We start from the raw sequence: 12,361 nt of genomic DNA on the forward strand, positions 1-12,361 counted from the left end.
GGGGGGGGGGGCAGGCTCGGGCTCCGCAGCCCAGTGGGAAGAACCTGGTGGGGTAGGGAAGCTCAGTGCTGCACCATGAGTCCCACACTGCTATAGCAAGGTTCCTCCTGCCTGCCCAGCAGCAGTGGTGGGGTGGTGCAGAGTTGTGCCCCTTGCTGCTGCCAGGCAGTGCAGGACTTGCAGCAGTAGCACTGAGCTTCCTGGCCCTGCTCTGCCCTGCCATGCTGGGTCCCACCCTCAGGGCTGCAGAGGCTCTGGGAGGGCATCAGGAAAGGGAGCCCAAGCGCTCAGCGAGTAGCCTGCCTCTGCCCCATGCATGAATCTGGGGGGCATATCTCTATCTTCCACCCCCCCTGGAATGTGCACAACAGCAGGGAGCCAGTGTGCGCACGCACGTGGCACCAGTTGCCTGACCGCCCTCCTCCTGCTCCTCCTAACACCTTGCAGGATGGAACTCTGCAGCCTGCAAGGGGAAACCCACCATTTCTCTTGTTTTTTCCTCCTAAAATGAGAGAATACAGGTTTTGCCACTTTTTTTCCATTGCAAATAGAAAACCTGGATCCCTGCTTATGAGTTAACTACCTTTGACTAGTAAATTATGGAACCCTCATGGTAGTTCCTACATTAAGTTACATTTGTACCTTCCCATTATAAACCTACTGTTCTTCCATCTTTCTAATCTTCTTCTCTGAAAGAAAAATAATTTATACCTTTTCCTGTTCAGTCTTAGACCATGGTAGAATATTTGGGAAAGTTTTGGTTTAGTCAACAAGACATATCTGTGAGGTGACACTCTGGGAAATCCTTCCTCCATCTGAAGCGCAATGGGTCTCTCAAATTCCTTTTTTACTCAGAAGATGCATCTCCAAGCCAGAAAAGCAAGTGTTAGCTGTAGATTGCACTGTCAGAAGCCTTCCTTTGCATCACAAACTGTGGCGTTCTTTCCAACATGTGAGCAGCTTTATTCGCAACTTTGTAAAGAAAAATATGGTAGTTGGCTCTTAAGAGAGTGCTTATTAGCAATGTGCTGATTGCGCAGTAGACTTACCTTCATTCTAACATGGCTTTTTCTTCTCAAACCACAGTAGCCCCCCTCTGATGCAGAAAAGGGAGTCCCACTTTATTCTGGGAATCCCAGAATAAACGTAAATGTTCAGCAAAAAAGTTTGGCCAAGGCTGGACTCTGAGGACTTCCAAGTATATTGACACAGAATAGGCAGCCTAGTAAACTTAGTGTGGCTGCATTACATGTCCTGTTGCATGGCCATCAAGATGATTGGTACTCGTGGGTCAAAGAGCATTTTCACACTGGCTAAGAGGGATTGCAGATCATCTAGTAACTGTTCTCCTGGGTTTTTGTGCTACTTGTACTAAGAGTCTGGTCCTTTCCTAGGAAGAATAATCTGATCAAGTGTCTGCTAAAAAAACTTCCAAACATCTCTTTCCCCCTAAGTCAGATGCTGTGCACTGGCAAGGTGTTTACCAGTAGGAGCATGCAAAATGGGCTGTATTTGATTCAGATTTGGCTCGAATCGGAGACAGTGATTTGATTCGTTGATTCGGATCACTGTCTTTAATTCAGTTCAGCCAAATCTGAAGATTTGATGCTCCATTCAGAGAATCAGTGATTCAGCCACAGACACAGCTTTAAATGTTTTTTCTACATACTTCAAGGTACCGGGCACGGCTTGTGAATGCTGCAATGCTGGGGTGGATGGAGAGTCCCACAGGAGTTTCACATATTACATGTTATCTGAGGCAGCTCTCAAGAACACCCCTAAATGTATTTGGCTTACTACCAACCTGTGTTACTGACTGGGAACCATTATTTTGGTTTCAAATGACTAGAGATGTCCAACTAAAGCCTTCCCCATTAGACATGTCCATAAAACCTGCCTCCCACTCTAGAAGGAAATTATTTCTTGGGCTCCAGCAGTCCTGTGCAAATAGTGCTCTGGCTACTTCTCTTTCTGTTTTGGCTTCTAGAAATCCTACTTCTGCAGTGAACCACTATTCAGCTGTCCTGTCAGTCATCTGCTTCAGGCCATTCCTCTGTGAAACAGATCTCTAATCAAAGCCAAAAGATTATCCTGTCCTCTTTTCTTAGTACAAAAAGCCAGAGGAAACTGACTCTTTGACCTCTAGCACTAATGTTCTTTTTTGACTATGCTTCTAGCAATAGGAACTGCAGATGTGAGTTGATGCTGTAGAAGGATCTTTCTCTCTTGGTATTGCCATAGCAGGTGCCAGTAACGTTGGCTTAATACAGATGTTCATTTCTGCCAGAAGAAATTTCCGGTAGAACAACAGCCTGGGAGCTGGGCTATACAGACATTCTTGTAGCCCTATGGCTGGAGAGCTTCACAGGGTTGCTGCTCCCTGGGCCACCCCTGCCCTCAAGAGGGCTCGTTACTTGACAGGCTGCCCTCTTCCCTGCCTGGGAAGGTGGCAGTCTGTTACATGGCAGATGGCAACTGCTGAAAAGCAGCAGCTGCCACAGACAGAGGGGAGGGTTCCAGCCCTGAGAGAATGTACCCTGCCCCTATCAGTCAGCTCACTTTCCTATAGTGGGAGTTCTTTTGGGTGTCCCCTGCAGGAAAATATCCCTGCTTTTTGCACTCCTTCCAGCTAACCCAGAGGAGTGCTGGGATGGGGCAGCACTCAGCTGCCATGACAAGCCTCCATGAACCTTGTGGCAGCAGCACAGCAGACTGCCTTTACTTCATGGTGTAGGCTGAGGTGAGGTTGGGGGCATGTCACCATTGTGGCAAGGGTCACAAGCCTTGCAGGGGGGAATTATAAGATTGTCTTGGCATGCTCTGCTCTGGGCTGACCTTCTCCAGGTTATCTGGGCTGTGCAGATGGCAAGCAGAGGCCAGAGGGCTGGGAGCCAGGCTGAGGACACTTTCTCCAGGTTGGACTCCTGGCCTCTCTGGCTTTTAAACTGCTGTCTGCTACCCAAGTGAGCAGCAGGGGGAGGTGAGGGAAAGTCACTGTGGCCAAGAGTCAGGCTTGCAAATGCACCTCCTGCCTGCCTGCTTCTCCTTTCCTCCCTCTGCTGCTGAACTAGATGGCAAGGACAGTGATTTAAAAGCTGGAGGGGCCAGGAGTCCAGCTTAGGAAAGCTTCCACGCACCTGCTTTCTTATGCCGCCCAACTGATTTGGAGCAGTGTGGCACAAGGCATGTTGCTGTGCTGCAGCTGCAAAGGTTGGGAGCCTTGCTACAATAGTAAAATGCCCCTTTCTCCCTGCCACCCCACCCTGGAACTCTGGAGTGAGAAGCAGGCAGAGAGCAGCTGGTGGTTGCTCCTCCTCTCCCCTGTTCTGTGGGATGGGGAGAGCATCTGCCCCCTCTCCCCCCGTCCCCCCCCCCACACCCTCTCCAGCCTTTTCCTAGGCTCCACTGCTCCTGGCCTCAGGGGGAAGTTTAAACTGGACATCCAGTCTCCTGGTACAGTTTAATCTTGATTGTTCCTGGATTAAATTTCTCCTGGAGCAGTCATTTTTGCTCTGGGATAGAAAGCTTGAAGGTCCACATGCTTTGGGTTTTGACTGGGAGAATGGGAATTCTCCCAGTAGAAACTGAATATCTGTACGTGGCCATTGGTGATACGAGCCCATGTGCTGACTGAGTCCAGTATTCTATCGATACAGGAGTCTTTAGCACTTAGATTTATGGTGCTTGGAAATTAGCTGTATCAGCCCCTTCTGCATCTGATTTATTTGCAACCTCTGTGAAACTACTGAAGATAGTACCACAGCTTGCCTGTACCAGTGCAGCTTCTTCTCTCTGATTCTCTCAGGATCCTTCAAGTTCTGATCCTCCTATTCAAATGGAATATTTTTTCTCCTTTTCTGTTTCTGATTCAAACAGAGAAGATTTTCTTCCTATTCAGTGAGAGTGCAGTTTGACCCAGATCTGTCCCTGAGATGCAGCTCTGATGTTTGTCTGTTATAAGAGTTTTGTGGTGATTACTTAGGTAAGATGAACTATCAAACTCCTAAACCAGCCTGAAGATGAGGGGAGCCTAAATGATTAGATCTTCTTGGAAGATGGAGAACAGCTCAGAAAAGTAATCTCCAAGCTCAGCTTACATTTTATGATTATGCCACATAGTACAGTTTGTCAGAGTTTATTTTTTCTTTAAATAAATTGCCTCAAGACTCTTAAGGGACTCACATTTTTGTTTGCTGAAAAATCGAAGGGGCAACCAGCATAAGCCCTAAAGTTTATTTAAAGGATTCTTAGGTTGCATCAGTGTGTTAAGCTGATAAATTCAGGATATGTTGAAGTATGCTTCGTAAGGGTACAGGCAGAATCAGCAGCTGCTCTTAGAAATGTCCCTGTAGTTGGCAGTTGCTTGGAGTCCAGCTGTAAGTGTAGAAAACAGGAACCCTCAAGATTCCCTGGGTGGTTTTGGGCAAAATAGTTTATAAGGTATAAGGCACGCACTAGCCTTCCTGCAGTGCATAACATGAATGCACTGGCACCATAATGCTGTCCTAAAATGGAGATGTGTTTTCACCTTTAACCCTTTGACATCATTTCCAGCCTCTTTTGAGGTGGGATAGGCAGTCAGGAGTTAATAGCACAGTTGTGTTGAAATTCCTGATGGGTGAAATATGCTCTGTAGTGACAGGTTCCTGAAAACAGAACAAAGGGAAATGCTGAGCTTCCTGAGATATGTGGGCAATATGTCGATCTGTAAATATTTTTAAAGTTGTGCCACGAATCCTTCATATGCCACAAAACACATTTAGCAGCTGCAGCAAGCAGGGGTGGCATATTGGGATCTCACATTTTTAAGGATGTATTATTTTTACATGCATAATGTGATAGTCTCAGAGTTCAGACTACAGCTGATCAAAATTATCTTTGTTTTTCTTGTTTCACTTGTTTTATCACTAGATGCTGATCTGAACTAGAAGCAGGGACTGAAAGGGGCCTCCTGGGTCATTGGTCCCAGCCCCTTGCCCTGTAGGGAGTCATGCTATATGCTTACTGCTAGCTCTTTCAGCATTTCACTCTGATAACTAGAAATATTTTCCTGGTTTCCAGACTAAATTCATTGGAGGTGTTTGTCCATGTGCCAATGTTTAACTTAAGTAACTCTTCCCTCCCTGGTGTTTACCCTCTCCCCTTTGGCTCCAACTATGTGTTTATAGAGAGTACTCATTTTTTCAGGCTAACTAGGCTAAGTTTTTTTTAGTCTCTTCTTTTGAGAGAGGTTCTCCATTTAACTGGACATTGAGTGACTAGAAATGTTCCAGATGAGGTCTCACCAGTCTGTTGTACAACACCATTAATACTTCCCTGTCTATACTGGGAAAATATAGATGCATCCTAGGATTTCACTTCCCTTTTCCATAGCCATGGCATTATTTTGGCTGGTTGAGCCATCCTGTGATCAAAAAATACCCCTAGGTCCTTCAGCTCATTTGTCAGTTACTTAAGCTTATCTCATAAATTATTTTACTTCTGGTCCTATAAAAATTTTGTTCCACTTCTGTTTCTCCAGTTGTCAGAGTATCAAAGTAAGGTGTGGTGATCCTCTGTATTAATGTGTCACCAGTAGATTTCATGCTGCTGACTGTGATAACTGCATTTTGCAAATCCCGCTATTTAAGAAATGTTATGTTCTCAGGGGCTTTCTTCTGTGTTATGCTCACTGCTTTTGCTCTTTTCTGTACTGAAATCTAAGACAAATAAAGGTATAGTAAAATTGTAGATATCAAACATTTTTAGTTTGCTAATTAAGCCTTCTGAATTTTTAAAAACCTAATTAAAGCTATCATTAAAAATAAGAGGGAAGTACTTGAGTTACTGATTGAAGTATGTCATTTGAAACTAAATGCAGTACTTGAATTACCTGCTTGTGGAAGGACAAGTAATTATGTTGTGTGGGGTTTTTTTTTACAAGTTCATTAGATTATATATGTTCATTAGATTATATTATGTTGGCTTACCAACATAATGACATAGTATAATGCAACATGCTATATAGATATTGGGCTGTCCCCGAGATGATTTGATGAATATACATGATAAAGGAATTTCTTTACATTTATGACCCAACATAGTTAAATGCTAGAGTCTGTGCTCTGGCTGCACCGGGGCTGAGAAGTGCGTTGCAGGCAAGGGTAGTGTGCTTTCTGTGACAGGAGTTGCGGAGCTGCTGGTGCAGGGAGCTCATTTTGAATAGGCCCTCTTTCACACACTACTTGTCTGGTATCTGAGGCCTTCTCCATGTTCCACGTACCTCGGGGCATTGTGTGCGGGCTGTGAAGAGGAAGACGCCTGTTCTCTGTTTACCAGGCATTTACACTCTATTAAGGAACAATGAATCTCTTTTCTCAGTACAGAAATCTCAGGTTCCTACCACCTTGTCCATCGGAGGACCTAGGCTTTCAGAGAAGCTCTCTCTGTGGATTAACATGGAGACAGGAAGCCTAAGGTTCCAGACTCTTGGGCAAGATGGAGAATTAGGCAACCGGGGAGCCTAGCTACTCAGTAGTGCCTTAAGAAAACTACCAAAGACCTGGGGCATCCAGGCTCCATGGTGTTACTGGCTGCCTGATCATTAGTCACCAGTTTCACCACTTCTAGGCAGGCCTCTTCTATGTGTTACAGATACTGTACAATTACCTGGTTAATTGTGCAATTACCTGGAGATCAGCTACGTGTGCAAAGTAGCTATTGCACAATAAAAAGCTCCAACCAGCTGTAAAGTTAGACCTCGAAAATGTGTACTAACTTCATTGCTGGTTTCTGTTGAGCTTTAATTTGCACATGTAGCAGGGTCTCCCCTTTGGCTGGGAGCCCCATCAGTTCCCACAATCCCTAGGGATCCGGGGTGTAGGGAACCCCTGGAGCCAGAGGATTGCCTTGATCCTCTGGCCCCAGGAATTTCCCACTCCCAGGGTGGGGAGATCACCTCTGCAGTGATCCTCTGGTCCTGGGGGTGCATGAGACACCCTCGCAGCTGGGGGCCCCTCACCTGGGGTGCGTGGGGCTCCCTGCTGCAGGAGCCTGCTAGTGCAAGGGGACAGTCACACCTCCTGCCATGTCTGTGTGGCACAGCAGGAGGCAAGATTGTGTGAATTACACATCAGATCCTATCATGCCGTAGCCTCACGTGTGTGGCAGTGAATGGACAGAAATTAGTTCATTTACTCCCTTTCAGGGTTCTAGGAACCTGTCTCTGCTTAAGACTGCCAGGCAGCTAGGGAGCCAAGAGCACATATTTAATTTCATAAACACCACATTTGAATGTTTCTAAAACAAATACTGCAGTGTCTAGGTTCTGCAAAAATCTAGGGTTGGGACTGTCCCAGTTCACAAAACATGTTTCTGAATTGCTGGAAAAATGTATGAGGTTAAAACTTGGTTCCCTGGCTTTTGACTTGTGTCCTTCAGGATATTTCAGCTTGGGAGCCTGTCTGTCAGGATTTTAAGAACTGGTGCACATTAGCCTTGCAGCGACTGACTGCTCCTGCACATCTGATACAAGCCCTGTGCCACCAGGTTGCAGATATTAGGATGTTCAAGAAAAAGCTTACCTGTTTTAATTTTCCGTCTTTTTTTTTTCCCCCCTCCTAAACAGGTACAAAATTTTCACAGCTGCATTCAAGTAACTGAAGACTTTGTGTCTCCAGAACATCTTGTACAGTCTTTTCACCTAACACAGGAACTGAGGCTGTCAAAGGAAGAAATCAATTATGATGATAAACTGCAGGTAAGGGATGAATTCTCATCTAGAACCTGTTCTGAAAGCATTGCATGCTCAGACACTCATTGAAATGTGGAACACTGAGGTAACTTCCCAGTTGCCATTCACGCAGAATAACAATGAACACCAGTGCGACCGCGGTGATGTAATTCACCTTCAGTTGAGTTGCTTTTTTAATTTCAGTTTTAATGTCCTTTTGGACAAATATTTTTGTATAAGGTTTTTTTCTTGTTGGCTGAGTCTAAATCTGAATCTTAAACATAGTTATTGCCCATCCTTTAACAGTAAATAGTTTTATTATGTGGATCTCACTGATGTGTCTTCAATATTTTTGCAGGTCAAAAATATCTTGTATCATGCAGTTAAAGAAATGGTAAAAGCGTTGAAAATTCATGAAGTTGAAATGGAAGATGCAGAAGAAAATTAAGTACTCTCTGCCTTTTTTTTTTTTTGTTAGAATATCAAATGGAGGTTATTTTTTCTAATATATGATGAACAGTATGCACACTAATTTAAGCTTCACAAACCATCAGTGCCAAGAAAATAATAGTCATCATATTTACTTGTTACTGACACTGCAGCCGTCTAGCTTCATATATCACAGTTACTGTGATTACATTAGAAATATTGAAATGAAAAAGATTAAGCAGCATTCTGTTGTCTTGTATTATAATGTACATGACGTTTGTGAAATGTCAAAGATTTAAAATGATGTATTTATTTTTGGAAAAAAAGGCCCACAAAATTCTCTGCTATATTGTTGATCAAATGTAAATGTGACTTGTACAGTTTGCTAAAATAACTCAGATATTTTTCACTACATTGAGACAGTTACTGTGAGAGTAGGACACAAACACCAGCTATTGCCTGCATTTGGGATCTTGCTGAGTCCGCACAGCAGTCATGTCATAATCTGAAAATTACTGCCAAATAATTGTAAACTTTGTAAAATATAAAGTATATAAAGTAGATATTAAATACAGACACTTCAGTATTTTATTGAAGCTATTCAGTGTACAATTAAATGTTTTCAAAGGTGTAATTTATTTAAAAAAGAAGTCTCATTTTGGTAAAATTTATGTGACCTTTTAAAGCTAAATATTAAACTTAATATGCTATGTAAATATATACATATATACATTCAATGATGTATTTTTTTAAAACATTGGCTTGCTTTAATTTGTTAAAAGTGCAAGTGTTACACATGCTTTGTACATTGAAGTTGAAAGGGGTTTTACATTTTCCATTAAAATGACTTTATCAAATGTTGTCTCACTGTGTTTGTTTTTCATGTTTGTGGCACGTTTGTGACAGATGCTCTTGTCTGAGTCATTAATTCATTCACAGTGATTGCAAATGTCTCTGTAATGCTGCTTTCTGTAAAAGTTTGGGATGCTGTGTGTTAATTAGCATGCACCATTCTGCCCTCTCCAGGTTGAATACGGAAATCAGAACAGATGTGCTGGAGCACAGTTCAAGTGGCAGAGCCACAGAGAGCTCTCTCCTTCAGAATAAAATTCAGCTTTATGTTCTGTCTTCAATAACAAAATGTTTCCTTTGTTCTGAGGAATAAAAGTTGAACTTCTTGATTCCTTGTAATTCAAATAACCCAGTAAAATGTTTCTTTACCAAAGAAGAGTGTATTTGTCTAATTTACCTAGTAACCTGATAAAAGAAAAATCAATAAGACAAGATCAGTTGTGAGGAACTCTCCTATTCATTATAAAATATGATTTTACACAGTGTTTTCAACTTTATTTTTCTCACTTTTAGATTTTGGTAATTCTTACCTACCTTATGATTCAGCCAACAATATTGTAGCTATAAATGTCACATTGTCAACTGAAATAAACGTAGGTAACAAAGTAAGTCAGCATTTTTTTGATCTGAAGAAGGGTGGCATTTAACTTGTACTACTAAGATGGGTGATATACAAAGGTAATTTCAGGGTTTTTTTGGTGAAAAGTAAAACTTTTATTATTAAACTGGTAAGAAAAATTGGAAGGACTTTACTGGAATGCTTTGTTTATGCATTGTATCTTGTGCCCTATGTTCCTGTCCACTTAACACTTCTACTTGAATACAACATATGCCTTTTTTTCCTGAACTGGCTGCTGGAAATTGGGGTAGGGGGCAGGTCTTAAGGAGCAGAGAGATCTACCTCAAGCTACCTGGCACCTCTTCTCTAGATGGATAGGCAAGTTATGCTTGCGTAATCAGCTGTGGGCCCACTTAACTCGAGAAGAGTTCAGTTCCAGTAGGATGATGCAGCAAGCGCTGTTGGCTGAGCTGAACTATTTGACCCCTCTTCCCTTCTTGAGTTGAGCCAGATGGGCAGCCAGTGGCACTTGCCAAGTCAGCTCAGGGCCTGATCCTGATGGAGGTGAACTGCTCAACTCCCCAAGCTATATGGGCTCTCAGCTGAGCCCACAGGCATGGCTGGCTAGGATCTTTTCTTGAAAAAGTGGACCTGGCAGATGCTGCTTTTCAGTTTAAGAAGAGGGCAGCTTGGCTCAACCAGCAGTGCCTTGCAGCTTAGTGGGTTATAATATAGCATCCATGATGTTTTGCTTCCCTCCCCCCTGCAGTTGCCTGTGTTTTCTTTGAGAAATTACTGTATTTACCAGGATTGTCAAAGAAAGATATTTTTTTTTCATTCTGCCTGCCTTTCAAAAACAAAGTGCATGTCTTTTTCAGGGGGCATGTGGTATATGACAAAATATGATATTTCTACTTCCTTGATTCTGCATGTAGAGCAGAATGGATAGAGCATTTAATATCTAACCTGTTAGCTGGAGAATGCAGCAAGCGGCTTATACATACAATGCCTTTTCAGAAATAGAATCTGATTACAAATAAAGTATAATGGTTGTTAATATTTAGGCTTAGGATACTGATACTAATTAATTTTTACTCTTATCCCTACAAAGATTGTTTCTTGTGGTAGCGGTTTGTTTTTTGCTGAGGAACTTTGGGTAGATTTGGAAGCCTCTCAAATTTATAATGTTGCTGCCTACCTGATCTAAAGTAAATAAGAAAAATAATATTATAAATTGTTTACCAGTCACCTAGAAACATGATATGCATGTCATTTTCTCAAAATCTTACGCAGAGCGCACAGTCATTTTTACTAGTATTTAAGGCATAGAACTGCTAGTGTAGTCTCCTATCTTGTTATCTTCATTGCAATACCAACTGATGCTGGTTCTTAGGCTCCAACACATAACATTTAAGACTTGAGTAACCAGATGTGGTCTTAAGTTGTTACCTGGCCACATGTTAATGCAATTAATTGTGATAAAACAAGGAATAATCCACAAAGTTATTACATAAAATTGTGTGGTAGCTTTGTGGCTGGTACCCATCACACCATTAGCTGAATGTGTGGCTTGCAGCCATGGGATCTTGCTACTTGCTGGAGCTGGGATCGTGATTTCAGACTCCCCCTGCACCAGCAATATGGTGTGATGGGATCTGAAGCTGGATCCCACAATCACACCTCTTGCCATGCATGTATGGCATGGCAGGAAGCATAATTGTGGGGATCCCACATCAGATCTATTGTGCTTTTGTTTGCACTTCTGCCCAGGGGCCTACAATATAAATACTTAGATGCATGTGCTGTTTCATGTCCATCTACAACCACTTGAACTTTTCTTTTTCCTTCAAGTATTACCTGCAAGGATCCTTTTTGCCAGAGATGACAAAAGGAACTAAATGTGGTAGTGTAGACAGAAGGCAAAATGTATGGTAAGCATGTGATGCTGTTTGAAGCCTCAGGCAGGACAGTATGAAGGGAGGTTGTCATGGGAACAGTTTTGGTGCCCAAGATTTTCTGGGTTGCTTAGGATGGTCCAAGTGACCATAAAGGACAGAAATAGTTTTAATGGCAAGTCTTTCCACATGTTAAACAGATTCTAAGGCCATTCTGAGACTACTGCGTATTTACATAGTCTGCCAGGAAACGTATCTGCACTTGGATGAAGATTTCTGTAAACATCTGCACCAAGATTTTTAAGATACACTGTAGTTGAAGACATTCCAGAAGTAGACCCCTATTCATTTTAAGCTGCCTCAGTATTTGTATTATTGGTATATACTGCTGCACATAGACTGCAGTACTGGAGAACTGCAGTATATACAGTGAGCAACATGGCAGTGCTTAAAAAATTCCTTTCACAAATGAAAATCCTATATTGTATGTAGGCAGCCTATGTCTCTCATCCTGTAATGTTTTCAGTGACACCTTCCTGAGTGATATGAACAATATCTGCTTGAAGCTGATCTTCCACATGGAAGATAAAGAAATTGGTTGTTTGATTTTGCAGTTGTGAGAACTCTAGATTCTTTTTAATTTCTAGTCCGTTGTTTGTCTATAATTCACTGCATCTTGGCAGGTTCAAGCTGTAATATAACTTCTTTTCCTTTCCATGATTTCTGTGAGAAGCCTTTGCTTTTCTGCTATGGCATTATATTACTGTGCGGATTGAAGAATGATCCATTGCCCAGGCTATGCAGCAAAAAGAGCTGACTGTCCTCTCAGATGGTAACTAAAATTGGGGTGATAAAAATTGTCTTAAAAAAGGCCACCAAAGTTGATTCAGTTCACCTTCTATTTCATCTGTGATA

At 42.3% G+C, this 12,361-nt stretch overlaps 1 protein-coding gene across 2 annotated transcripts in view; it reads left to right on the forward strand.

Annotated features, from left to right (window-relative positions):
- The window catches only part of JMJD1C (jumonji domain containing 1C), a 196,064-nt gene extending 187,067 nt beyond the window's left edge, over positions 1 to 8,997 (forward strand). For both annotated transcript variants that reach the window (XM_019507890.1, XM_019507891.1), the window contains 2 exons: positions 7,607 to 7,738; positions 8,070 to 8,997. In XM_019507890.1, the coding sequence (XP_019363435.1) occupies positions 7,607 to 7,738; positions 8,070 to 8,159 (222 nt within the window). In that variant the 3' untranslated portion in view covers positions 8,160 to 8,997. The remainder of the gene's footprint in view (positions 1 to 7,606; positions 7,739 to 8,069) is intronic.
- The last annotated feature ends 3,364 nt before the right edge of the window (positions 8,998 to 12,361 follow it).

The sequence above is a fragment of the Gavialis gangeticus genome, unplaced genomic scaffold (genome assembly GCF_001723915.1).
Source record: "Gavialis gangeticus isolate Ggan-Ray unplaced genomic scaffold, GavGan_comp1, whole genome shotgun sequence".
Taxonomy (NCBI): domain Eukaryota; kingdom Metazoa; phylum Chordata; order Crocodylia; family Gavialidae; genus Gavialis; species Gavialis gangeticus.